This window comes from Strix aluco, chromosome 1 (genome assembly GCF_031877795.1).
Source record: "Strix aluco isolate bStrAlu1 chromosome 1, bStrAlu1.hap1, whole genome shotgun sequence".
NCBI classification, from domain to species: Eukaryota; Metazoa; Chordata; class Aves; order Strigiformes; family Strigidae; genus Strix; species Strix aluco.
In genome coordinates, this window is record NC_133931.1 from 163999497 (window position 1) to 164024852 (window position 25356).

General features: G+C 39.0%; 1 protein-coding gene and 1 long non-coding RNA gene across 15 annotated transcripts in view; both read right to left on the reverse strand.

Moving 5' to 3' along the window:
• The window catches only part of LRRFIP2 (LRR binding FLII interacting protein 2), a 59742-nt gene extending 40394 nt beyond the window's left edge, over positions 1 to 19348 (reverse strand). For 7 of the 14 annotated variants that reach the window (XM_074843835.1, XM_074843810.1, XM_074843826.1 and 4 more), the window contains exons 1-2: positions 18764 to 19348; positions 8873 to 8977 (exon numbers count right to left, since the gene is read on the reverse strand). In XM_074843835.1, coding sequence (XP_074699936.1) covers positions 8873 to 8962 — 90 coding nt within the window. In that variant the 5' untranslated portion in view covers positions 8963 to 8977; positions 18764 to 19348. The remainder of the gene's footprint in view (positions 1 to 8872; positions 8978 to 18763) is intronic. The other 7 variants (XM_074843895.1, XM_074843877.1, XM_074843905.1 and 4 more) reach the window with 4 other exon arrangements.
• A 1347-nt stretch (positions 19349 to 20695) lies between these two features.
• Positions 20696 to 24622, reverse strand: LOC141931584 (uncharacterized). Its single transcript, XR_012625628.1, has 2 exons — positions 24119 to 24622; positions 20696 to 20924 (listed from the first exon to the last, which is right to left on the reverse strand). It is a non-coding gene; the product is annotated as an uncharacterized LOC141931584 (long non-coding RNA).
• Between the last annotated feature and the right edge of the window lie 734 nt (positions 24623 to 25356).

Below are 25356 nucleotides of genomic sequence, written 5' to 3' on the forward strand. Positions count from 1 at the left end.
AAGATAGGGTATTTTTCTGCTTTTGCCACTATCACAGCATAGGTTTATGTAAAACATTAGAAACCTGTAAAATTCATGACAATTGAAAATAACTATCTTTTACGGCGCTTCAGGAAAAAGCAAAGGGTATTTAACTCAGAGTTTAACTTTAAATAATGATTAAACTAGAGGTATAAAAATATCTATGAAATAATGACAAGAAAGACAAACACGTTATAACTTTGTTACTTAAAATAGTTTGTCTTAAATTCAAATGACTCATTGACTGTTTTTCTGTATTTTACATACTCAGATGAAATGATTCCAAGTCTGTGTCAGCACTCGACTGCCACGATGTAATCGTTTTTCAGAGCAGCATAAAGCTATTTTTCTTCCTACCTGATGACAGCACACAAGAAAAGCAAGGGAATTCCCATGCAACAGGAAGTCTTTTCTCACTTGCAGCCCTACTCTGTAATTGTCTGTAAGCGCAGCTCTGCAGCATATAAACTTTCACATAGATACATACGCAGCCCAGGACGAGAAAGGACTCAAACAGCTGATATGTCTGGGTTCAGCTCTGTCTATAGATCAGCAGATGTATGCATCTAGCCTTTAGATTTTGGCAACACTTTATTGTTAAAGAAAGAAAGTTCATTCTTTTACTGATTCGCACTAAAAAGCAATTCACATTTCACCATTCTCTCCTACAGCCAGAGACCTAACTTTCACATTCCTGCAGTACAGGGGAAACTCCATTTCCTCCAATTACTAAACCCTTGATAAAACACAGGAAAATTCTACAAACATTTGTCATCAAATGGGTGCCTGAAATTGAAGGAAAAAAACCCTTACCTTTTCAGAAAAAAATTTTTAGCAAAAAATGGTTTGATATTACATTAATTATTAATATGAGCAACTAGATTCCTCTAAAAAGTACACCATTTCAAAAAGACAGAGAAGTTGGCAAGTTAACTGAAAGTGTGGTTCTCAGGCTTCCTTCACCAAGCCTCAGAGCAAGAGACAAATCACATTACTATCTGACAGGCCATCATACCGTATCATTCTTTATTTTCAGCAGAATAAAGAATGTCTGCTCAGAGAGCAGACCTCATGTTATTAATAGAGCACTCATACGAATCTTGGTAACTACGTAATCAAAACTCAAGATTAACATAAATGAAGAAATAACCATAATTCAAAAGGACATCGTTTTCTTCCTGGGTGCTGCTGTTCACTCTGCTGTGTTACTGAAGGAAGCCTATGAAAGTTGTGAAACAGATTTCCTCCAACAAACTCTTCACAAACTAAATTCTTCAGCTATGTTGAAATAAAGTCTTTAAATATCTGCTAAGGGAAATACAGTGCCACAACAGCTTTGGATAAAGAACCAAATTGAAAAGATGAAGCTGTTCGGACTATAGAAGCAGCACAGAAAATCTAGACTACTTATTTAAAAAAAAACCCCCAAAAAAACCAAAAAAAAACCAACAACAAAAGCACAGACAGTCATGTTATAATGCTTTTCTAATTAAATTAATACTGGAATTGAAGAGCATTCCAAATACGAGCATGGAATAGCGATGTAGGAGCTTGGGATTCAGTCCAGGTTACTTTCTACAGCTTTCATTAAACAAATTCCACTCTTAGAAAACCTCAGATTGGCTACTACAGTCTTGATTTCAGTTTCATTGTTCATTGTTCTCTATACAGTCTTTAGACTAGACACATAAATATATTTACAGTAAAGATATATTACAATACCATATAGTTAGAAGTACAGCTTCTTAAGAAGTGATATAATGTACCAAATTTGTATTTTCCTGAAGTAAAAATTAAACTGTGGATTGCCCAAGATCTAGCAAATCTGATACTTTATTTTAAAAGTTTCTAAAGGGAACTTCCAATTTCTAAAAAGAAATGTGATAGCTAAATTTTCTTGAACACTTCATCTGCAAATAGATAGCTAAATTTTCTTGAACGCTTCAACTGCAAATAAGATAGGAGATATCCAAACTTGTTACAGCCTTACCAGTACACTTACACTGGTGGCTAAAATGGAAAGAAATGGTTTGGTTATATATTCTGGAGGGCAAGTAGGAGCCATTAGGTATAGATACAACAATTTTGCATGGAATTCATTCAGGGAAGTGATCAAGAAAGGAAACAGAAAACTACAATCTTTGTAACAAAAGAGATTGGGTGGAAATAAACACATGGAAGAGGCCCTCAAGACTTTGTTTGGATAGGAAAAAAGGACCAATTAATAAAGGATTAATTAAGAACTAAATCTGTGATTTTTTTTTTTATATGAACACACATACTATTCCTTATCTTCTACCTCCTACCCTAAAGAAAATATGGGATTTTTAAACCAAATGCCATATCTGCATTTTTTTGGGTATTAGCTCTGCTCTGAGTAACAAACCCATCTGTTCGCCACTGAGTTCTGGAATTTTTATTTCAAAATAGGTACCAAAAAGCATTACATGCAACAGAAAAGAAGTAATGTTTCCTTGCACCTGCAGAAACAGCATTTCATTCTAGAAGAATATGATGATTCCGGCTGTTTTCAAGCAGTTAAGCTACTACCTTGAAGCAGTAGTCACTTTGATTAGGTTATTTTATTGCATACGTTTAGTGAACATAGGGGTAACAAGAGAATGTTCTCCTTCGATTACAGGTGACAAGGTCAGTTTCCTCATTTTCACCTAAAAAACAATTACTAAAACTACTTAGGGTCATTTAGAACACCATCTCTGCTTACTCCATTTTTTCAATTTTTTTTTAATACATATTCTACCACAATCTTCTGAAAACCTTTCAAACCAACTTCCAAGGATAACATCTAGTTCTTCAGTTAAATCCAAGATATTTTTGGCAAAAAAGAAAGGAGAAAGGGAAAATGATCAGATTTTTATTTGAATGCCTTTGTAAAGATTGAGTCTGGAATCTCTCCTTTCTGATGCATTTTTTCTTAGTCTCTTCACAGCCATGATCAAGTTCTTCATCAAGGTAAGAATCATACTAGTACACTGAATTGATATGGTAGAAGCTTCCGTCCGTGCTGGCAAGGAGAAGCATAACATCTGTCTCCACAGTGCAGACAGGCATCTTTCTCCTTCCCTGTGCTTGCAAGAAGGAATTCACTAGAAAGCAATAGTATTTTATTTTTCATGTTGTAGAGAAGGCGATTCATTATCACAGATTCAGCGTAAAAGCTTCATAAGGATAAAATATAGCCTACACTACAATATGTTATTCACTTCTGAAAAAATACAAATGCTTTCCATTGAAAAATCAGAATTCTTCTGTCATCATGGGCTACAATACATGTAACTCATTCCTCTGTGAAGGGATACACAGCATTTACAGTCCCGCAGGTTCCAAGGCAGGAGGCCCAGGCCAGGAAGGTTTTCCATCTTCCACCAGGTGCCCTGCCATGGTACCTGGCTGCCCTTCTGCCACCGGGCGTTGGACAGAACAGCGGGAAGGACATTCTGCCAGCTCCAGCAAAGCATCAGGATGAGCATGTTAACAGCGTTCACCCTATTCCTTAATACGCTACTACACACTGCAATATAAAGTTTATTTCATGACTTAAGTGAACATGCATTATTTCTCTCTTCTGCTGCTCATTTTCTTCTGTATTCTCATTTCCACACTTTTCAGACTCCACATCTCCTTACTGTCTCATGGACTCAAAGCAACACCATCATTCCTGTGCCAAATGTGTTTCCTATGCCTCCTCAGAAATATCTTCTTTCCACTTATTTCTGATGTGCCTACTCTTTCTCTAGTTGCCTACAAAGCAAAGAATATAAACAACGAAGTCTTAAGGTTTACATGACTTAAAGGCTTAGGATCATTTATTTCTGATGTCTCTTATTCTTTTTCCATTTATTATACAGATCCATATGTAGATTAGAAAAATCTCTAGAATACCTTATCTCCTATAAAATATCTGTAACCACTATTAAAAGCAACAGCAAGCAAAATTCTGAATTATTACTGAAAGTAGAAATAGCTGATTTAAATGGTCTCTTAATAAATAAATTCATTAATAAATAAATAAATTCATTAAATTCATTATTAATAAATTCAAAAATCATTAAGCATCTCCAGTCTCTGTGTCAGGGTGTTCTTTGGGGTTTTGTTTGTTTTCTTAAGAAAAGCTGAAGCTGTATGAAGAGAGAAACATGTACTGAACTTTGAATAAATTCAATACGACAGACTATGTTGTTAACTCTTTTTAAATTCATGATATAGCCTTCATGCATTTTAAAATATTGAACTTTTGGCTTTTTCTACCCTGGCAATTAAGTAACATGACATTTTTAACCAAAGTAAGAACAACTGCACTCTACACAGCGAATTGTAAATTCACACAAATCTTTATTCTCTCTCATGAGAAAACACCTCAAAGAGTTTCCAGGCTCCTGCTATTCAATGAAAACAGAACCGTGAGAACAGTTCCTGAAAAAATACGAAAAAGATGCTACATGGAGGAAGTGAATCGTGATGCAATTGCTGTCCACAAGTTCTAGTTCTTTGTCATCTAGAGTTATTTAGCTCTGAAGAATGGAAGGGTTGCTGATGCAAGCATGAAAAGAAAGGATATAAAAGGTAAATCCCGATTCAAACTGCTGTTTATCAGGTTGAGGCTGGTGAGGTGACAAAAGTCAGACTCTTCTCACTTTCTGGCACGATGTTCATTGTATTTGAGCTTGAACTGAAGTCAATGTAAGAACACAGAAGTGACTGAAACTTCTGCTCTTGCACGTAGGGCTGGTCTTGGAGAAAGAGGCCTCAAGTAATCATTAACAGATGCCTGGTGATGACAGGTTACTGCTGGACATTTAAAATGAACACAACTTGTCTGTAAATTACAAAGACAAGTGAAGCAGTGATGCAGTTGTCAGCTGAAGATACTCTGTCCACAAAACAGCTTTATAAGCAGAGACTCTCCACAACAATACCATAGGGAAAACAGATCTCGAGACCCTATCAGCAGTATCCAGCACAGACTGCGAACATAACCTTGAGAATATGAACTTCAATTTTTGTTTATTTAGTTCTTTGTTCAACAAAAAGGATTCCCACATAAGAATCTAATCTTGACAGGAGCCTGAAGTCACACTAGACAATCCCTATCTGTTGTTTGGAAAGGCAGAACTTTCCACAAGAGAGAAGAAACTGTCTTCCACACCAGCTGGCTTGTATTCTTTGTCAATTTGAGAAAGCTAACAGCTTCAGCATCCATTACAACAGCTAGAGAAGGAATCAGAAGGTGGTATAAAGAAACTCCTCATTTTCAGGAGATAGGCATTTATTTTTATTTTTTTTAATAGAGATAAGTTGACTTCAAATTAACATTGCTATAATCTGAAGACACTTGCTAACACTCCACTTCAATGTCATTGGATGCATTTATACTCAAGAGTTCTTTTTCTCCTTGCAGGGAACACCTGGACAATATACCTACACCTGTTCCCACAGCTTTTGAAACAAACGTGATGAACTGGTAATCCTCTCTGTGCTACCAAGGTAAGACTTCCAAACTGACCAGCTGCAACTAATATCACTTAAGATACTGAATAATATGGCAAGTGCATTGCTTCCAGAGAACAATGCATAGATCCCTGTCCCTGGGTATGTATATCACCTTTACTCTTCCTCAGTTTCCATGAGCACTGGGAATTCAGTGCCAGGAAGGATAACACACAAACAGAATACAAAGCAGGTCTCAAAGAAAGAGGTCTGGTAACTCTGAAGTTCTTGGAATAAGACAGTAATTCACTCCAATGTTGATGTTTTAGCATACCTGTGCCTTGGTTTGTGCAGAGGCATTGCAGATGAATTTGTCTCAATGCAAACTTCCAGAGCAAGGAAAAGATATGAAAGAACTCTCTACATAACAGTGCTAGTGCTACAAGAAGTGAAGGGGAGGAGACACAACCAAGAGAGGAAAAGCTTTCCTGTGCAGAGGAAAGATGGAGAAAATTAAAGAAACCTCATAAGGAGGAAGTAGTTTGACTAAGCCCCTCAGATCCTATGATAGTGCCCTTGTATTCCATTAAATGTTGTCATGTAAGATGACACATCAGATTCAACCAGTGCATAAAAATTACTATATAGAAAAGAATTTATTGGATCAGTACCAAAGAATTCTTTACAAAAAATTTCCTATAAAGCAGATGTTTGTTGGTACCAAAAGGAAGATAGCACCTTTTTTTTTTTTTTTCTCCACACATCCCATAGAACAAGGAAAACTCAATTTTGTCAAAGTAGAGTGGTGAGAAAGAATAAGATTAGTGCTTTCTGAAATCTGAACTTTTGGAGGAAAAACACCTGAAACTTCATACTACCCTAGAAGTCTTTGCTAGTATTACAAACTCTGATAATTCCTAGTGCCGTTTTGTGACTGCTCTAAATTCCAGAGCACGTCTATGCAGTTTTTCCATGCAGATCTTCCTGAGTGCCAGCCTTTTGTTTCAGCATATTGTGTTTACCATCTCTTGATACCTAGAACACCTCATAGGAACATTTTCCTCAAGACATCTGACTTCTGAATTACAGGACTCAACTGTTCTAAGTAACATCTGCTAAAAAGGTAATTTCAGAAGAGGAAGTTGAAGAACAAAACACCCTTTGACAATAAAAAGATAAGAAGCCATGTTGCTGAGATAAGGGCCTCAGAACAGCAAAGCACATCTACTCTATATATTCATGCACGGAGAACTGGCATGCCTTATGTCAGCATGGTAACGGAAAACTTTCCCCAGTCTCAAATAAGGCATATTATGACACAGTAAAATCAGATGCTGGAGACAGAACTTAGTTTTGTTAACTAGCCTCTGCTGTTATATCCTAAGAAATGCATTCTGTTCCTTTAAAGTAAAAGTTTTCTTTAGAATAAGTTGGCTGACACTATGAATTACAGCTGCCAATTCAATGACAACAGCTGCTGTCTGACACGGGATCTAAAGGCCAGCTTCTCCTACAGACCAAGGGATTAACAACCTGACAGTAGTACATATTGTGATAATACAATATTCATGACGACAGACAACTTTTCACACCATTTTAAAATTGGATAACAATTTTAAGACTCTTAAAGTGAAACCTAGATATGGCAACACAAAAGATGAAATGGTGCTATGCACAGCCTCAAAAAGTGTATGTAAAGGTGCAAACTATTTTATTCTGAAATACATTGAATTCTCTTCTCCCTAACAAGCCATGAAAGGGGACCCTCAAAATACAGAAAAATGCCAGAATATTAGAAAGGGAAAAAATAATTCTAATAAGAAAATCAGAAGTAACATTTAAAACAATTATTTCAAATAGGTTTTAAGAATTATTAACAGACATAAAACAGTTAAAGACCATATGAAATGCCTACCCTGTAAATGATATGCTGATCAGCATAAAAATTTTAGTTATCTTCAGCAGATTTAGATTAATATCAGAATACTCAATAAGTTTTATGAGCTTTTCAGCAAGTTGCTTTCCAGTTCATTTTTGACAGAAGAGAAAGAAAGACTTAATATACATTTAATCCCTGGAATAGACATATTCAACTGTTATATCTGCAAATACCTCTAGCTGCAAGACATAGTATTAGTTTAATTTTGCATTAACAGGGAAAAACACCCCTTTGTTTTTGTTTAATTTATGCTCATGCTCAAATTTTAATTGAAGGGGTTAGAACAAAGCACCACAGTATTTTTAAGTAAGATAGTACTTATTATACCTTTTTCCCTAGGCTAAGTTGCAAGCTGATGTTACTGTACTGGAACCACACATAGAATACTTGAACGAAATTTAAAGCCAGATTCCTTCTCCTTTGTTAACTGCTTTCCCCAAAAATGGGAGATGGAACTTCATGAGTGGGACAGTACATGACCCAGAGCCCCACAAAGAATATAGCTGGTAGGGCAAGAACTTCCATTAGATTTGGTGTGAACACAGCTTTCTGGAAAGTTACCAACTAAATTTTTTTTTTTTTTTTTCTGTCAGAGCATTTCCTTTGCCTACAGTCTACGACAGCTACATATGAAATGCATACAGAAGCTGCATCTTCAAAGACTTATCACCTACCTATTTCGTCTTACATACACATATATATACACTATACACACATGTATAGACAACAGTTTACATTACAAGGCTGATTAGAATCTGCATTTTGCACTCATGTCAACTAGGGCGAGCAGCTTTGTAGCTCAAAGCTTCTCTATCCACTTGCATACAAACAGTACTAAGGCTTTTGTTTCCAAGTCACAGCATTTCCTCCCAGAAAAACTCAAGTCCAAATAGACGCCTGCAAGACTCCAAATTCCAGCTGCCTCCTTCCTATATCCGGAGGGACAAAATTCCCCATTGTATTTACTTCTTGTTAACTGCATTTCTGGCTGGTTACCTCCAGCTCTCTATTTTTCAGGTGATGACTCTGTAAAAAAATCCTGGTATAGTGGCTTATTTTGACAGAAATATTGGACTATTACTCATCCAACACTAATACACTATACTTACCATCTTAAGAATACTACATACTGCAATGAGATAAATGTTGAATTTTTTAGTTTTAGACCTGAGATGGCAACTGGACTTCTCATTTATCTTTAGCTAAGCTATTATCTGTAGAAATAGCTGCTAAGCTTAAGTGTGATCCTGTGAAGCTACACTCATCATACAATCAATATCTCATTGTGACATTTCAGTATATGTGATTTTTTTGATCAAAAATACTCTTACTTTGTATTAATTGTCATATTTTTGGCTAATTACATTTTTTAATGCACAGCTTAAAAAAAAATTAACTTTTCCTGGATAATGAGCTTGCTTTCATACCTACTTCTGAATTTAAGACAATTTGAAATTAACAAACCTCTCTGGCAACGTTACTCAGAGCTTCATCTTCTGCAGAAAACCTGTCTTTCACCGGAGTTCTCTTCCGTCCTGATCCAGGAGTTCCCATTTTTATTCTCTGGTTCTGTATTTGCAAAAACACACAGGAAAAAGCTCAGTTTTCAGATCTGAAATTAAAAACAAACAATCCACACCCCAAATGTAGTAAGTTCTCCAATTCTTTAGCTATATAATTTTCAAGAAACCTACATGTCATTGGCACGAATTTATCCAGCGGTTGTATTTCTGTTCACAACTGTGAACTGCTCCTAGCTCAACGACAACTCCTATGTAACCTGTCACTTTTCACAGCTCCTAAAACTAAGAATCCATTTAACTTTATGGACATGAAGAAAACCTATAGGCAACAATGGGGTCAAGAATTAAACTTACATGATCATTAGAGCTCTCTCAAAACCAGAAAAGATTGACCAGCAGACAAACTTTTCAAAGCATCCAAGAAGGTAGATGGGGCTTACCTACATTTTAATGCAGCTGTTCTCATTCAGCTGCAACTGAACAAGAAGCACAATCTTCTAATAAAGCAGAAGTTTTACTATAGAAGTAAAGACATTTCTAGGCCAACACTCTTTTGCCTAACAATATTCCTAATTTGGGAAATGAAGAGAGAAACATACTAGCATCATATACCCAAAATAATGCATAAAATACCCTCCTTAGTCTTCTTCCAGAAACCTCTGTTATCAATTGCAAAAATATAAATATCACTACCAAACCAAAACATAGCACACACAGCCACAGACAGCAAAACATTACTCAAAAAAATAAACTAAATTCTTTTTTTTTCTAATATCCTAAAGAAACCCTACCTCCAGACATCGAGGTCCTTCCAAATGTCAGATCAGAATTTGGTGGTAGTCCAGCTATTTGATATAAACAACAAAAGTGTCCCCCGTAGGGCTTGGGAAGACACCTTTTTTAGAACAAAATCTTCTTCATGAGAGTAGAAAAGGTCTAGAAGGGAACTACTACTGACTCTCCTTTTGAAACTGAACTGGTGCCAGAACTATCTTTCATACTGGATCTAACCAGCAAACATTTAACAATTCCTTACAATTTAATCAGAAGGGCAGCAGGGAGAAAGAATGTGACGGGTATTTTTGTACAAGCACAGTTTTGATTATTATTTTTATACAGCTATCACAAAGCCAAAATATATCGGGGTACTTTCTGGCACTCAAAGATATCATGTAGTATCCCAGCTCCCTTTTTTTTTTTTGCTTCTACACTTCTTTCCCCCTCCATAACTTTATGCTGCTAGTCCTCTCTTTTCCTTGCAGGCAGGAAGTCCATTATTCTGCAGGTATTTTACTACTCTTTATATGTTTAGACAAGGGAAATAGAATATTTGCTAATGAGAGAAAAAAAAAAAACAAAGACTTGAAACTAGATGTCCCCCCCTTCTTAAAAGCTCCCATATAGGACAGATACAACTCTGCAATAATCTTATTCATTTCCTGTTGCTATTCTGAGACTAAACCAAACATACTCAATACTGCAGGTGCACAACAACTCCACTGTGTAAAAACCTTAAAGGAGCACTTGCAGTGTTTGTGGATGAGTAGCAGAGGAATAAAACCACAGCATCTGAAGGGGCCAGGAAAGATGCAGTTCTGTCATACAATAATAAACACACTCCTGATGGGGAAGAGAGGACGCAAGTACCCCCCTGGATTCCATCCATTCCTCCACAGGCTGCTCATTCATTTTGCAGTGCAGTGTTTGGATAAAATACAGGCATTTGGACCAACACACAGGACTCACCTGTCAGGGAGTGTTTTTACCATCTGCATGTGGCTCATGGTTCAATGTATTTGTTACTCCCCCACAACATGATTTTTTTGGTTGCTGTTTGTTTTGGCTTTAATTCTGGTGTTAGGCAGCAGCACACTTTCCAGAAGAAATACAAGATTCCAACCTCACTCCTTAAGAGAAACTGAGATAAGGCCTGGGACAAGTATTGCCACTGTTAATACATCTGGTAAAAGTCTGTCTTTCTAGTCTTAAAAACAAGCAAGCAAACATACATTTTGTACTCAGATGAATTTAGATATATACATGCAGAAAGCAGTTTAGAGATCTCTGGGGCAGAGGTTTAAGCTCAGAGGTACAGGTTGCTGCCCACATTCAAAAGAAATGTCTCCAAAAATCAGCATTTTTTTTCAGTAATTCTTATTGACTGACTTCAAATAAGAAAAGCAGATAGGGCCCAAAGTAGAAGTTGCATCAACTTGAAATAATAATCCCCCACTACAGAAGGTTTTCATAAGGTTATAGATTAGCCAAAAAAAAAACAGAAGAAGAAAAATCAAGAAATTATGCTATTACAATTGATCAGTTCATGCAAGCAACAGAACTCAAGCCTATCTACTAAAAAAGGTCACTAAGCATGAAGTGAAATCCTCTTAATTTGTATTTCTTAACTAAAGCATTGTATTTCTTAAGTAAATATTTACCACATAAGTAAAAATTGCAGAATAACTGCACATACCATAGACTTGAACTGCATTTGTGGGCATCCTTTAAACAACATACCACTTCTGATAGACAACTAACTGTGGTTTGTTAATTCAGTGAGATTCCCTCCACGGGCAAACTGATTTGGGGAACTGAACGTAATAGGTTATACAGCTATTTTTAGTATAACTGTGTTCAGACTGACAATAAGTACTAATGTATATACATAGTGAATTTTTAAAAAAATGAGATGCTGATGCTTTAAATTAGCAAAAGGTGCTTCATCTCAGTCTCACTGTAGCATAATTGTGCCAAAGTCACTGTGGAGGAAGGCAAGTGTGGCATCTCTGACGGCCATCTGCCACACTTCACACCTAGGATGAGCACAGAACTCCTGATTAAGCCCAAACCCAGAAAAGGGAGCAGGGACAGACTACCTATAAGGTATACAGAGACGTTGCCTTTGCCTACAAGTAGGAGTTAGGAAACCCAAAGCTCAACTTAAGTCAAAACTAGCAGAGGCTGGTAAAGACAAAGAGAAAGGCTACTGTAAGAACATTGGGAACAAAAGAAAGACTAAGAGAACTGTAGGGCCATTGCTTAGAGAGGCAGGGGACACAGTGGGGGGTGTTTGCAAGGCCCATCCTTGGCATAATGGTCCAGATAACAAATGTGAAGATAGGAATTTTTGTGTGTGATTCAAATATGCAAAATTGTCTGACAGGATATCTGCCCAAAACTGGTCATGTTGAAGACCAAGAAGATAATCAGATTACACAGTAACTAGAGAATTGGAAAGAAATGTTTGAAATAAAGGAGTCCTCTTGAAAAGAAGTATAAAAAAAATATGAAAGTCTGTACCAGTGGGAGAGACCTTGGAGAGGAAACAGCATCAGGCAAAACCCCGTTTGACACTGCCAGAAGTCCCCATGCTGACAGCACCATCTTATCTGCCCAGGCCAGAGAGCACAGCATCCCTCCTGGAGGTTGCAAGGTCCTGCACTCCAGCTAGCAGGTGGTCAGTGCAAGGTGCAGCAAGGGAGGAGAACCCCCACCTCAGATGCATGAACGCAAGCTTCTGAGGTGCACTCTGGCACGTGCGTTAGGGCGTTGTAGGGAACAGCATAGGTACACACAAATCTAAGAGCATCCACATCTCCAATGGGAATCACATGCAAATAAGGGACCCTGGAGCTGAAGAACAGAGAGTAGTTAAACATTGGCCTAGAGAGGGTGTGAAATGTCCAGCCTGAAGATACTCAAAGTTTGACTGGACAAATTTGACTGGACAAACCTGCTCTAATTGACCACACTTTGGGCAAGGGGTGACCTCCAGCGGTTCCTTCCAAAATAAAAGATTACATGATTTCATAGTTATTATTGCTGCCAGCTTTGAAACTAAATCTCAATATAAGCTTTCTTTAGTGAGATGTTTTAATATTCCTTCAAGGCTCTTGTCACAATTTCTTCCATTCCATGTAATTTTTGAGGTGATGTATGTCAAAGTATTTCATGTCTTGTTATACAATTCAGTACTAAAGAGATCTAGTTCTATTACTAATAGACTCATTAGCCTAATGTTAAACGTATCATGATGTTACTTCTCAGAAAAATATAACGTGCCAAATATTTCATATGCATGCAGAAGTATTTCTTAGGTGCTTCACTTCTAACTTGCTAATTACAGGAAAAATTATCGTCCTGCATGTTACAAAGAATTTAATATATGCTGGAACATAAGACTTTTCACAGAAAATAAGCAAAAAGAACCCCAAAACAAAGCACAACCACACAAAAACCAGTTTGTTACACTGGCCTTCCTAAACTATAAAAGGTAATAAAAGGAAAGTACGTTATAATCTGCTGCATTTATGGTTCGGAATTACTGAGTCACATCTATTACATGCTTATTTTACACTATAGACTGGGTTACGTGCTATATTACATGACTAAGGGACATTCTGTTGCATTTCATTCCAAAAACCTGAAGTGTTTGAAGTCCCCAAACAAACCAGAAAACCTGTGAGGAACTCCCTCAAGTTTCCCCTCTCATTCGTCTTTACTTCTGGCATATATAAATTTTATCTCTTCCCTAAGTCTTTGCTGTCTACTCGTCTTCCTATTATCTTCTGACTAAAGGTTTTCTTTGTTTGTTTTTTTTTTTTTTTTCCCTTCCTAGAAAAAAGTGTGACCCGTCTTACGTAAAACAGAAGCTACACTACAATTTAAGGCCCTATCACTCACCACCTTCAATGGCACCACCTGTTCTGATGCCTGGGTCTGTGCCAGTGTATTTGGCATCACATACATGCAAGGCATTCAGATACTACAGTGTGAACAGGCTATAAATAAACAGACCGAAACTCTCCTTTTCTCTTTCAAGTAAGACCACAAGATAATTAAAATTCACCTGTGAAGAAACAATCTCTGTATATTTGATCCAACAAAAGAAAGGCACAGCCCTGCTCTAGAGCTACCGTCTGTTAGAACCAGCCTCACAGTTTCCTAATTAATACTGGAATAAAAGCCAGCAGCCCTGCACTTTAAGGCCAAAGTCAAAAACATGGCTGTTTGTATCTTTAAAGCAGTAAATTATTTTAATCCTGGGAAGGAGTTGCACCTTTTGTCCATAACATCCGAAGTTTCTTTCAGTTGTCCACGTGCAAAGTTAGTGTTTTTACCTACTACAGACCTCTAAACATCTGAATCGAACAGACCATAAAGGAGGTTCTACAGAATACTGCAACAGTGCTAACTGCCCCGCTGTTGGAAATTATCTTGGACATGTGATATGATAAACACTGCTGGGAAGTTGTTCAGTATAAAATATCATCTGAATGTAATTTCACAATATTCGAGTATATAAATACCTAGGTTCATTACAGAATTTTCTCTCTCTTAACAAAGAAGACATAGCACTAAGCATTTTCTCAATAAAACGCAAAGGTCTTATAGAACACGTAGTAATAGTCTGTGTGATCAATTCCAGTTATAAGTTGATTCAATTTAAATTATTGTCTAAACTCTTTGATTTCATAAGAACAAAAAGGCAATGAAGCCAGTGGGAGAGGGGAATAGTAACACAGAGGAAGGCTAGAATTTCTTGAAATCACTCTAAAAACCTAAAAGAATCCAAATGAAAGTTACTTGTTTGAATAACATTAGAAACATTAATAAGGAGGATGAATGTAAAAAGCAGGAAAAAAACCCCAAACATTCCTCACCAGCAAATCTTGCCAATCACAGGTTGCTGATAAAGCACAAACAGTAATAACTCATTTTGATTTCTGACAGTTCCACAAATGTTAAATATTCTCATGAAATATACTGAAGAGAGCAAAAGCTTTTTCAAATACCTAACTAAAAAGAAAGATCTAAGAAACAGGAGTGCTATGCAATGATGATGGAGTTGAAATTAAAGAATCTAAATATACTTCGTAAGTTAACCGAACACTTGCTCTTTACTTCCAACAAATGAATACTGCTGACGAGTGAAGGTATGGAAGCTACATACCCATAATTAAAGCAAAGTTCTAAAAGTTAATGCGCTCAGAACAGTGGAAAACCCAACCCAGCAATTTTAAAGAACTGTCTCACGAAACTGCAGCTCTAACAACACAAAGCTACAAACAGGCCAGAGGTATTATTTACTGCAAAACAGCAGGAGTAGCATTCATATTTGAGAAGAAGCAGTAAAAAAAAAAAAAAAAAAAAAATCACATTGGAAATTGCAATCTTATTTCCTTAACCTTCAGTGCTTTGTCAAAGCAAACTCTAAAGGAGACACAGAATTAGTAGTCTGCCCGTGGCCCAAAAGCACCTGAGAAAGAAGAGGAGCTGCACAATCACAGGGGGACCATGACCCAACAAAGGAGTGTGCGGGGAGCAAGAGAAGGAAATAAACAGGGGTTTAATGCTATAGTTTCAAGGATTCATTTAGAATTTTCATTCAGAATAACCTTGTTCAGAAGATTAACTGACAGTAGAGCTACTGCAAAAAAGAGCGGCTAATATAAGCAAAAGAGCCTAACGTTAAAAGGAAAAAGCAAAGACTGAGAAAAGCATGTAATTACTGTCTGCCAAAAGATTAGAGCACTTACCACGATGATGGAGGCAAAGTTATTCCAGTTCATGAACAGTGTTTCCATTTAAAAAAACTGTTCATCTCTAATCATGGCCTTCAGAAACCATTGGCACAAAGTTTCTGCTCTGAGTGGACAAGCTCATGTCAGCTTCTTCAGGAAAAAAGTTGCTCTTTGAATAGCTGACAGTTAATCCAGTGCAAAGTGACAACTGCACAATTTACCCCTTTAATGCAGCATATTTGCAATTTATTTACCATTTTAAAATCTGAGAAATACAACTTCTTATGAGTTCACGGTGTTAGCAACAGAATGGCAATTCCTTAGAGGGAGTTGAAATCCCTCAGTTTGTTGGTGTTATTAAGCTATAGATGAACCGAAAGTCACCAGTTAAGACAATCAAAGGCCATTACGCAGTCTGCAAAAGCATTGCCTGATGGAGCCATAAAGTGTAACCATGCCTGGCTAGTGTTGGTAAACTCCAGACCTGCCAACCTGTATTTAGTGACCTTCCTCAGTCTTTGCAAATTACCAAAGTACCAAGACAACATCACGCAGTGATGCAACTTCAAGCAAACTCATACGAAGTATGAGTTCTCCGCCAGTCAGTTCCTAACAGCTGCACTTGGAGATACCGTTACTCCACAAAACATTACATACAGGATATTATAGTCAGTGACAAGAAGCATCTGCAAAGCTCCTATAATAGTCACTCACCAGAGGATCTCTCAGGGCACAATGTGAAGCATATGTGGGTTTCAGAGAAGCAGTGTAACACAGTTGGACTTCTCTAGAATCAGTGCTACCACAAATGCTGAAGATCCAGGAACAAACTAAGAAATCAAATGGGATTTTAAAATATGAGGAAATGACAGTACTATAATGAGCACCATGAAAAATGATGGGAATGCGTAATAAAAAACAAATTCACAAGGACCTTCCATAAGTGTTTATTCTAAAATGGAACAACCATAATTTTTACACTGTCAGCTTTTCCAAAATGAGTATCCTTTCTGTCATTTTGCAAAAGAATGATTCATTACTCATTGAAAAAAACAAACCAAAACACTGCTACTATACTGAGGCTCCATTTTTTTAATGAAACAAACAGAGAGCCCCATGGTAACAACCCACGTTCAGTAATGAGCTGCAACTATTTAAGATATTTTTCCATTACTAATTTAATACACTCCTACACTCTTTTCTACTACTGCTACAGTTACAGTACAATGAAGAAAAGCTACTGAAGCAAGCAGGACAAATTCTCCTGGGTACCCCTTAGAGCTTTCTCCACCTGCTGTTGCTTCAATCAGTTGACACCACTCCTGCTGACCAGCCCCCTGCTGCGGTAGCAGGCTGGTAGGCTTCAAACACTTGTTCCCACCTGGCCCTCTGGGAGGTGCCCCTTCACCTCTTCTTTTGGAGCAGCACTAACTCTGCATGACTAATACAGAAAAAAAAAAAAAAAGAACTTTATCGTCTTCACAAGCAGACAGCACTATTTACACAAACTATTTTCAAGGATGTGTAATGCACAAACACAAACTGTCCATTACATGCATTTGTGTGTTACCTAGTTTCCTGATATTCAAGATAGTAAGTTTAGATTACTTTCTCAGAAGGCATCTCTAATCATTTTTTGTAACCCTACTGGACTCTGCTGACCCATAACTAACACTACACACCTTCACACCATGATCAAACACATAGTATCAAAAACATCGTATCAAATCTGTTCCTGGTTTCTAATCCTCTGCTGGCATTATACACCAGAGGTATCCAATTATATATGATACCAGCCTAGGTTTTTTGAGTATATACACATGACAACTTGTGCACTACCCGAAAGTCTAGAACTTAACATGTTCTACAGATCCCCACTACTTGGAGTCCAATTTAAACAGCACTTTCTAAAAGTTCATGTGTGTTGAAGAACTATGCCATCTTCTGAGACAGTGAGTCATTAAAAAAAAAGAAAAAATAAACTCCTTTGGAGTCAGTTCTCAAGAAGTACTGATGTTTAGGGCAACAAGCTTACATCTGACACTTTCACACAACTGTCTTCTATTCACAAGTTCTCAGCTACAGCCAGGAATTCAGTTCAGGTAAGACTGACTTCACTCCCTAAGGTAAACATCTCCAAACAGAAGCCACACAAAACAATGGAAAAAGCATGTCATGTACGTCAAACTATTTTGTACTGCTAGAGCACCTTTCATCTGGTCTTACATCACTAAGCAATTACATTAAGCAAGGAAGCTGATGTATATTACGATGGTAACTGTTTCTGTTATTTAATTACATCACTTTACAGTCAAGACACAATGAATGTTTAAAGAACCCACCAGACAAGCGTTGATTTAATCTTACAGGAAATCTGTAACTAAAAACCCCACACATCTCCAAAGATGTTCAATGCTAACACTGATACTTTAAAGGGATAAGATTGATCATAGACCTTCCTCATTTCAAGCCAAAAATGTCTGTAAGTCTCTCCAAAATGAGGGAGCCGCTGAGTAAGATCATACAAATCCAATGTAGCAAAACTTCATCTACAAAACGCTTTTATTATCAGTGAAATACATAACACTGCCCTTCAAAGTACCATGCTAAGATTCAAACTAGAAATCACTTAGAACACACGGTGCAGATCACAGCCCAGAGCTGCTTTTGGGCTCCTTCCAAATTCATGAATGTGTCCATCTCTCTTATTATCATCAACAGCCTCTTTGCAATCACAGCAGCAGGGCATACTACGAATAAATAAATAAACGTGCTCCGAAATAAATAAATGCCCGAATAAGCCCTCCCGTAACTCTACCGAGGGGGCACGCCCTGCTCTGGGGAGCAGTGGCAACGTGCTTCGAGGAAGTGCGAGAGAGAAAGGCACTGAAATACACACAGCTGTGATTTGAGGACATTTTCCTTTCTCCCTTCCCCTTCTTCCGCCGTTCCCACTCAGGACCCAGGCGTGAACGGCACCTTCCCGCAGGCCCGCGGGCGAGGGATCGGGCCCGGCAGGGCTGGGGCGGGCCCGGCTGCCCCTCGCCCGCCCGCATCAGGTCTGACAGCGGCCAGAACGCAGGGGCCGCACTCCACCGCCCCAAGCTGCCGCCCTTAGTTTCTCTTTCTGTTCACCTACCTGACGAGGGAGCCCCGGCTGAGCCCTCCCCGCTGCTCTAAACCCGAAGAACCGGGTTCCCACTCCGCTTCCCCGCCCCGTCCGGGTTTGTATGCCTGTGACACCCTTCCCCCGCCACCAACCCCCCCGGCCCTCACCCTCCTCTCGCCCGGGCCCCAAGCAGCCTTACCTGCGGGCCAGCCTGCTGCAGCACCCCAACGCCTTAACAGGGAGGGGGGGGTTGGTTCACTCTCCCCTCCCCTTCCAAGGGTGCGAGGGGCTCGCAGGTCCCGGAGTCGCCTCAGGCTCCTGCCTTCCCTCGCTCCCCACGCCCAGAGTCCAAGGAACGGAGGCAGAAGCCGCCCCAGGGCGAGCGCGGTGCCCGCCGGGCACGCACCCTCCAGAAGCCGCGGCAAGGCAGCTGCTACCTCACCTCACCCTTTCCCCCCTCCCCTCACCTCCCGCCCCTTCCCCGTGAGGGGCCGCAGGAACCGGAGCTTTAGGCAAAAACGAGCCGCACCGCTCCAGGCCGCCCTCCTCCTCCTCCTCCTCCCCGCCCCGCGCTCTTGCCTCCTCCCCTTCAACACAGCCACAACGAGAACCCGGGTAGGAAACTGCGGCTAATTTCAAACCGCCCGCAAGGCCCTGCGGAAGGGGAAGGAGGAGGAGAAGGAGAAGGGCCGGCGATGAGGGATGGCAAGGCGACCGGCAGCCGCCACGAGCACGGCGCAGGACCCACGCTGTCCCCAGCCCCTCGCCCAGGCCGGCGAGCCCGACCGCGCATGCGCCGCTCCCGCCGCCGGGGAAGGGGCGCGAGGGCGATGCGCATGCGCAAAGCGGGTGGCCACGGGGGCGTTGGCGGGCGGCGCCCCGCTCCCCTCAGCGCCGCCGGCGGGGTCCCGGCCTCTCCGCCTGGGGGTGTTCCCCCTCCGGAGGGGCCTGCTCGGCTCCGGGAAGGCGGGCGAGGCGGTGGCCGGTGCCTCAAGTTGAGAGGCGCTCTCCTTTCCCGCCGTGTCCCCTTTCCTCAGCAGGCAGGACGGGAGGGGGGTCGCGCCCTGTGCTGAGGAGGGTCGCGGCGCCCCGCTCTCCGCCTCGGGCCCCCCCTTATCACCGGGCGGCCCGGCTGGCTCACTGCTGTGGCGGGGAGAGGTAGGTCTGCGACCTTCTCCTTGGGGTTGGCTTTTCGGCTTTAGCTGGGGTTTTGGTTTTAGCGAGTGGTGTCCCCCAGGGCACGGCTCAGGCAGAGCCCCGGCAGGCCGCAGCCCTAAAACCGCGGCGCGACCTGCTGGCCTCAGCCCCCGCCGGGCCCGCGGACACCGCCGCGCTCCTCCCGCGCCCTGAGCCACCCTTCTCCCAGGTGTTCCAGGAGAGTGATGTGGGTGGGTGCCAGGCAGGGTTTGTCGGTAAAAATCCTGTGCAGGCATTTACACCTTATCTTACACTGACCCAAACGTGACTGCACTTACGCACTATCAAAATTTAGATATGAGCAAGAAACAGGGTCCCTAATGATAACATACAGAAAAGAAGGAAATTACCATTAAATATATTCCAATTTATACACAAAGAGCCAATGAAAGTAGCGATAAGACTCTGCTGTGAAATAGCCTTTGGATCAGATCTGTAGTCACTTGCTTTTCGACACCTCTGTCAGTAAGTGCAGGGTGTGGGTAAGAATGTAGAGATGATCAGAGGTCTGGAGGAGATGGCATTTCATATGTTAGAAATCACATGGGAATGAAAAAGCATGGTTAAAATGGCAAGCCCAGCGGTAGGACTCGAGAACATTCACCAGAGCCCTTAGCAGAGGTCAAATCTCGTCTTGCTAAAATAAGCTCAAGTGGATGTGAATAAAGTAAAGAAAAAGGGACATGAAAGTGAATTAAATCTATTACAGTAGACATAAAATACCTCCCTTGAATTTCATTAGTATTTTATAACTGTCTGAGAAACCCTATACTGTCTCAATCTCTTTCCTCAGCTGATTGTACCGCATAGTCTCACCATGCTTATTTTTAACATCCCATTAATTTCTGTAGTAATAGGTGATGATCTCACCGTAAGGAGATGAAGCAGAAAGTTTCTCGTGGAACATCAGTAGGAAAGACCAAAAAAAAAGTAATGGCTTAAAAACTACATTTTTATTTGAAGTTTATTCTTACAGAAGGACTCACCTGCTGTTTTTCTGGGCTTTATGGAGAGTCTTCTTTAAAAACATCTCGGATCATTTTAGTTTAGTCTAGCTGGTGGAAGAAGTCTTTTGTTCCCTCTTGAGTGGAGGGTTTGTATGAAATCTTCTGAAATGTGGGATGTCCCAAGTCTGTGTGGGATGATTCTCTGTTCACATATTGCTATATAAAGGGGAAAAATGTTTTCAATCGTTTGTACATTTTTCTCTGATGAAGTGTTGGTATTTGCATACGCTTAGTCTTTTGATATCATAGGCTGCACATTTTTCTTTAATGATGCAGCAAAACGCATGTCTCCTTGAGAGCAGGCAGGCGTTTTTGTGGCTTGAAAGAGCAATTGTTTACTTGGCTGAAAAGCGGTGCACAGTGCAGTGTCTACACAGTGCAGTTACTACAGGCAGTGGTACAGCATGTCACGGTAGCAATTCTGAGTTCAGCGTCATTAATGAGTAGTTAAGCAGTCAAGTTATATACAGTTTCTTTATAAACCTTTAATTAGAATCCAGAACATGAAACTTACGTTTGAACTTTTGCTGTGAAATGGCTGCAGTTACAAAACAGACATTTATTTATGAGTCTGCCTTGAACAAATTCTTACTGAAGCTACTGTAAGCTTGTTCTGTTAATAGTGAGTTTCTGCTAAAAATAAATAAATGAATGAAAGAAGTATCACTGGATCTGCCTTTGAATAATTTTTTTTCTTCACTGTTGTGTTTTTATGTAGTAGGTTAGTATAGATTCCTTGTCATGCATAATTGAACCTGCTGATTTACTCTCTGCTTCCCCTTTTCTCCGGAAATCTGTCTCTAAAACTGTTTTGTTCAGTTGAGGCATTCCATGGGTGAAATCTTAGTTCTTTGTAGACCCATGGTCACCTGAGAAAGTTCATCTAGGATGAATCTGTAAGTCAGTTGTATGGAATGCTTTCAACAATGTCAACTTCCTGCAATAATTTGTATATAGTTTTAAAGACATTTTGTCACTGAAGCAACTTTGATGTGAGAAAAAGGTGTTTTCCTGTGTAATGTTTGTATTTGTGCAGTTTTGAACATCTTTTTTTGTCCCTCTCTTTAGTGTTTCTAATCTTCCCGTGAAGCTTTTGTTTCATGATTATTGCAGCTTCTGGTTAAGAATGTAATAGTGATAGCACACATGTAGGATTATAGTCTAACTTAATACCTGATGTCATTCCATGTATTTTCCCTTCTGTGTCCTCTCTGTTCTTTCTCTCCTCCCCCCCCTCCCCCCCCCCCGAATATATCTGCAAAATCTAAGGTCTGGGGAACTATAGCAATCAGAAAATTTCTACTGTAAGTTAAAGGTAAAAGTTACATAAACAAACACAGAGCAGTTTGTAATTCAGTTACTAGACTAGCAAAATATATTTTTAGTTGCTGGAAAACTAAATAGATAGAGCAAAAGAATGAGTAATCCTTTGGTAAACTCAAAAGATCTTTAAAATGATTCAGTACCAGCTCTGCTGAAGCGCTTGGTATTATTCAAAGTAATGTTGATTTTCAGTTACATTCAAAGCAATAAGCAAAGGGTTGCATGACTTAAATGTAAATGATGGGAAACAATTTAAGACTTTAAAGAGAATATTTGAAATAATTATAAGCCGGAATGCGTGCAGACTGTATGCTAAACATAATCACAGAATTCTGTTTTTAAACCTTTTGTAGTATTCATTGGAGTACTGAGAGCCTATTATCAGGCTTCCTCTGTAAGGTTTTTGCATACATATGACATTTACCAAGTAGTGGAAAAAAACAAGCCTTCAGAACTCCTGGCTGTTTGCTGTGGGGATATGCACATTTCACAGCTGTTCTTGTAGGGGTTAATTATAGACTAGAAGGTTTCTGATAATTCTGGGTAGCTGCAGGATCAGTGAGATTTAGTTATTCCCTTTACCTCATTTACTTTTAATAGTGCAAAAAGCTATAGGGCACAGTAGGAATTATGCATATACAATGCATTGTAATGGGGATTAGCACCCACAAATCTTTTTGGTGCTCTCCAGCAGTAGAATTGCACAAGTTGTTCTGGTTCAGATCCATTGCATCCTCAGGAGGGAAAGGGTTAGACTGTCTGTTGAATAGCTGTGGGTAGGCCTAACTGAAAAATTTGTATTCCAGTGTTCTTCAAGAAATCTAGATTTCCAAGTAAAAGCAATCTTTTGTAGAAAACATCTGTTTTAACACAGATTTGTTAATTGACCAAACAATTGAAAACAGAATGCTCCCCACTTTTGAGATTTATATTTTCACTGTTTTGGTCATTATTTGCTTTGGTTTTGGTTTTGTTTTCTTTTTTAAAGTCTTTTAGAAATAAGGTAAGCGCTAGAATATTGTGGTTTATGTTTAGAATGTGTTTATAGGAAGATTTTTTTAATTGGTATGAATTAGTATCCACTTTTATACATTAAAATTTTTAGCACTAGAGTGCTCTGAACGGTGTCCAAAGATCACCTTGTTAAATAACGAGTAAGGGGAAGATACTGGCATTATTTTGATTGATTCCATTTAGATGTAAATAAATGATGAAGTATCTTAACAAGGTTTGTGGGCTGAGAGTTTATGAGAAACTTTTTTTTAAGAGAGTGAAGTTATATTCTGAAAAAAATTATTTAAAAATTAAAATTTTACTTTAAAATTTGAAGTTTATATTATTCATAGCAGTATATTTAATTTTCATATAGAGCTTTTCATTATTATTCCATTGTGAAACAACTAGAGATCCAAGAATCGTCATCCTTACAAACCTCATAGATATAAATTTCTATATGTTCTGTTTGATATATAAAGAAATACTGACAACTTCCTATGCTAAATATCATTCTTGAAAACAATCCGAAGTCATGATCTATTCTTTGTGTGTGTTATATCCCCCCAAAGAGGTTGTGTAAATGCTAGGTGATTTTACTGATGACACACCAGCCACATAGAGGAAATCCCCTCACTCTTACACAGTGGTGTTACACTTGCAAAACTAATGAGCAGTGTCTATATTAAGCATAAGTGAGTAAACACGTGGATCTTTTAGTATGTACTCACATGTTTTTCTTAGTCGCTTTTCTGACGGCCATTATATTTTTAAATGTAGAAATGTCATTAGAATTTAAAGTTTAAATATGACTTTCGATTTTATAACACACTAAAATTTAATGGGCATTTACCAGAACTCTCCTGTGCCTGATATCCCCACAACCCAAATGATCTTCACCTACTACAGTGTTCCACCAGGTATGCAGAGGTGAACAAATTATTAATGTAACTAAGACATATCTACTGTGATTTTTTGTCTTCTTTCAAAAATGTTATAAAAATTAAGAAACTCTTTTTATTTTTGCTTCCTACCTGAAGGAATCCCTCCTTTACAATTCTCTTCAAAATCTCAAGTGCACAAATTCTCCATATAACAAAAATAGCTTTCGCTGAGCCTTCATCTCATTTTCTCCAGCAACAAAGTTGACCCTCTGTCTAATGTATTTAAAAAACAACAAAATGGAGTAACTGAAAGCCAAACTGAGAGAGATGCTTCTTCTCCATCGGTGTTGAGCCTGTATGCTGCACACTGCTGCTCACTGCTTCAGTGCACTTCTCCTCCTCTGTTGGTGTATGTCTGACATTAATTTCCATCATTACTTGAAGGTGAAGGTGAATGTTTCCTACCTACAAGTACTGTTAAACTGGAGAAGCAAAAGGACACTGAAATTTAAATGCCAGGCTCTGAACTTTAGAGTTTACTTTAGAGATTGTGAAATCTGTATATTGTTCACAGAAGCCACTCGATGGTAACTTTGTATCTTCTTGGTAGATTTAATCACCATCCCTTTTGGTCCATTTTTTTTTACAGCTCCTGAGCTTACACTACCACTTCAGTCAACGGCAGCTATGGATGCTCAGCACTCCTGAGAGAAACAGCCCATTCAAACTAAGCAGATTGAGTCTAATATTTCCATTTACTGAACTGAACATCAGAAGACTGGGAATTAAGTAATATTTGTCTATAAGGTACATGCACCCAAGATCTAGAGCAAAACTGGCTTTGCCAGGTCGTAATTAGAGCAGATAATAGCTCCAATGCTTGAAATTTTAGGACTATCGTACTATACAAATTTTTTTGTTGTTTTTTTTTTTTGTTTTTAAAGAGGTAAGTTCCTATTCTTAACATTTTAGAGAAATGCTCTGCTAATGGAATTCAAACACTAGAAAACAACAAGGAAGAAGAAAAATGTGAAAAGTTCACAGAAATGTTCATAATACTTAATTAATTTAAATTAAATACAGTTTAAACCATTGAAAAGGGGATATATAATTTGAAAATGTTTAAACAAATTAATTAAACAAAATTGATAATATTCCTTTAAATGTACATTGCATTTTAGATCTTGGACATAGGATTTCTTAGATTTTGTAGCAAACTTATCTCTCCATGTACTTCATGTTGAGTCTTCTGAGGGTTATGGCAGCTCAACCTTTGTGGCCTAGCAGCAAAAAGCAAGTATTCATGTTTCTGTATGTGCAGTTCTGATCTAAAAAAACTTGAACATTGTAGAATTCTGTGTTTGATATACGAAGTCGAAAAGATTATT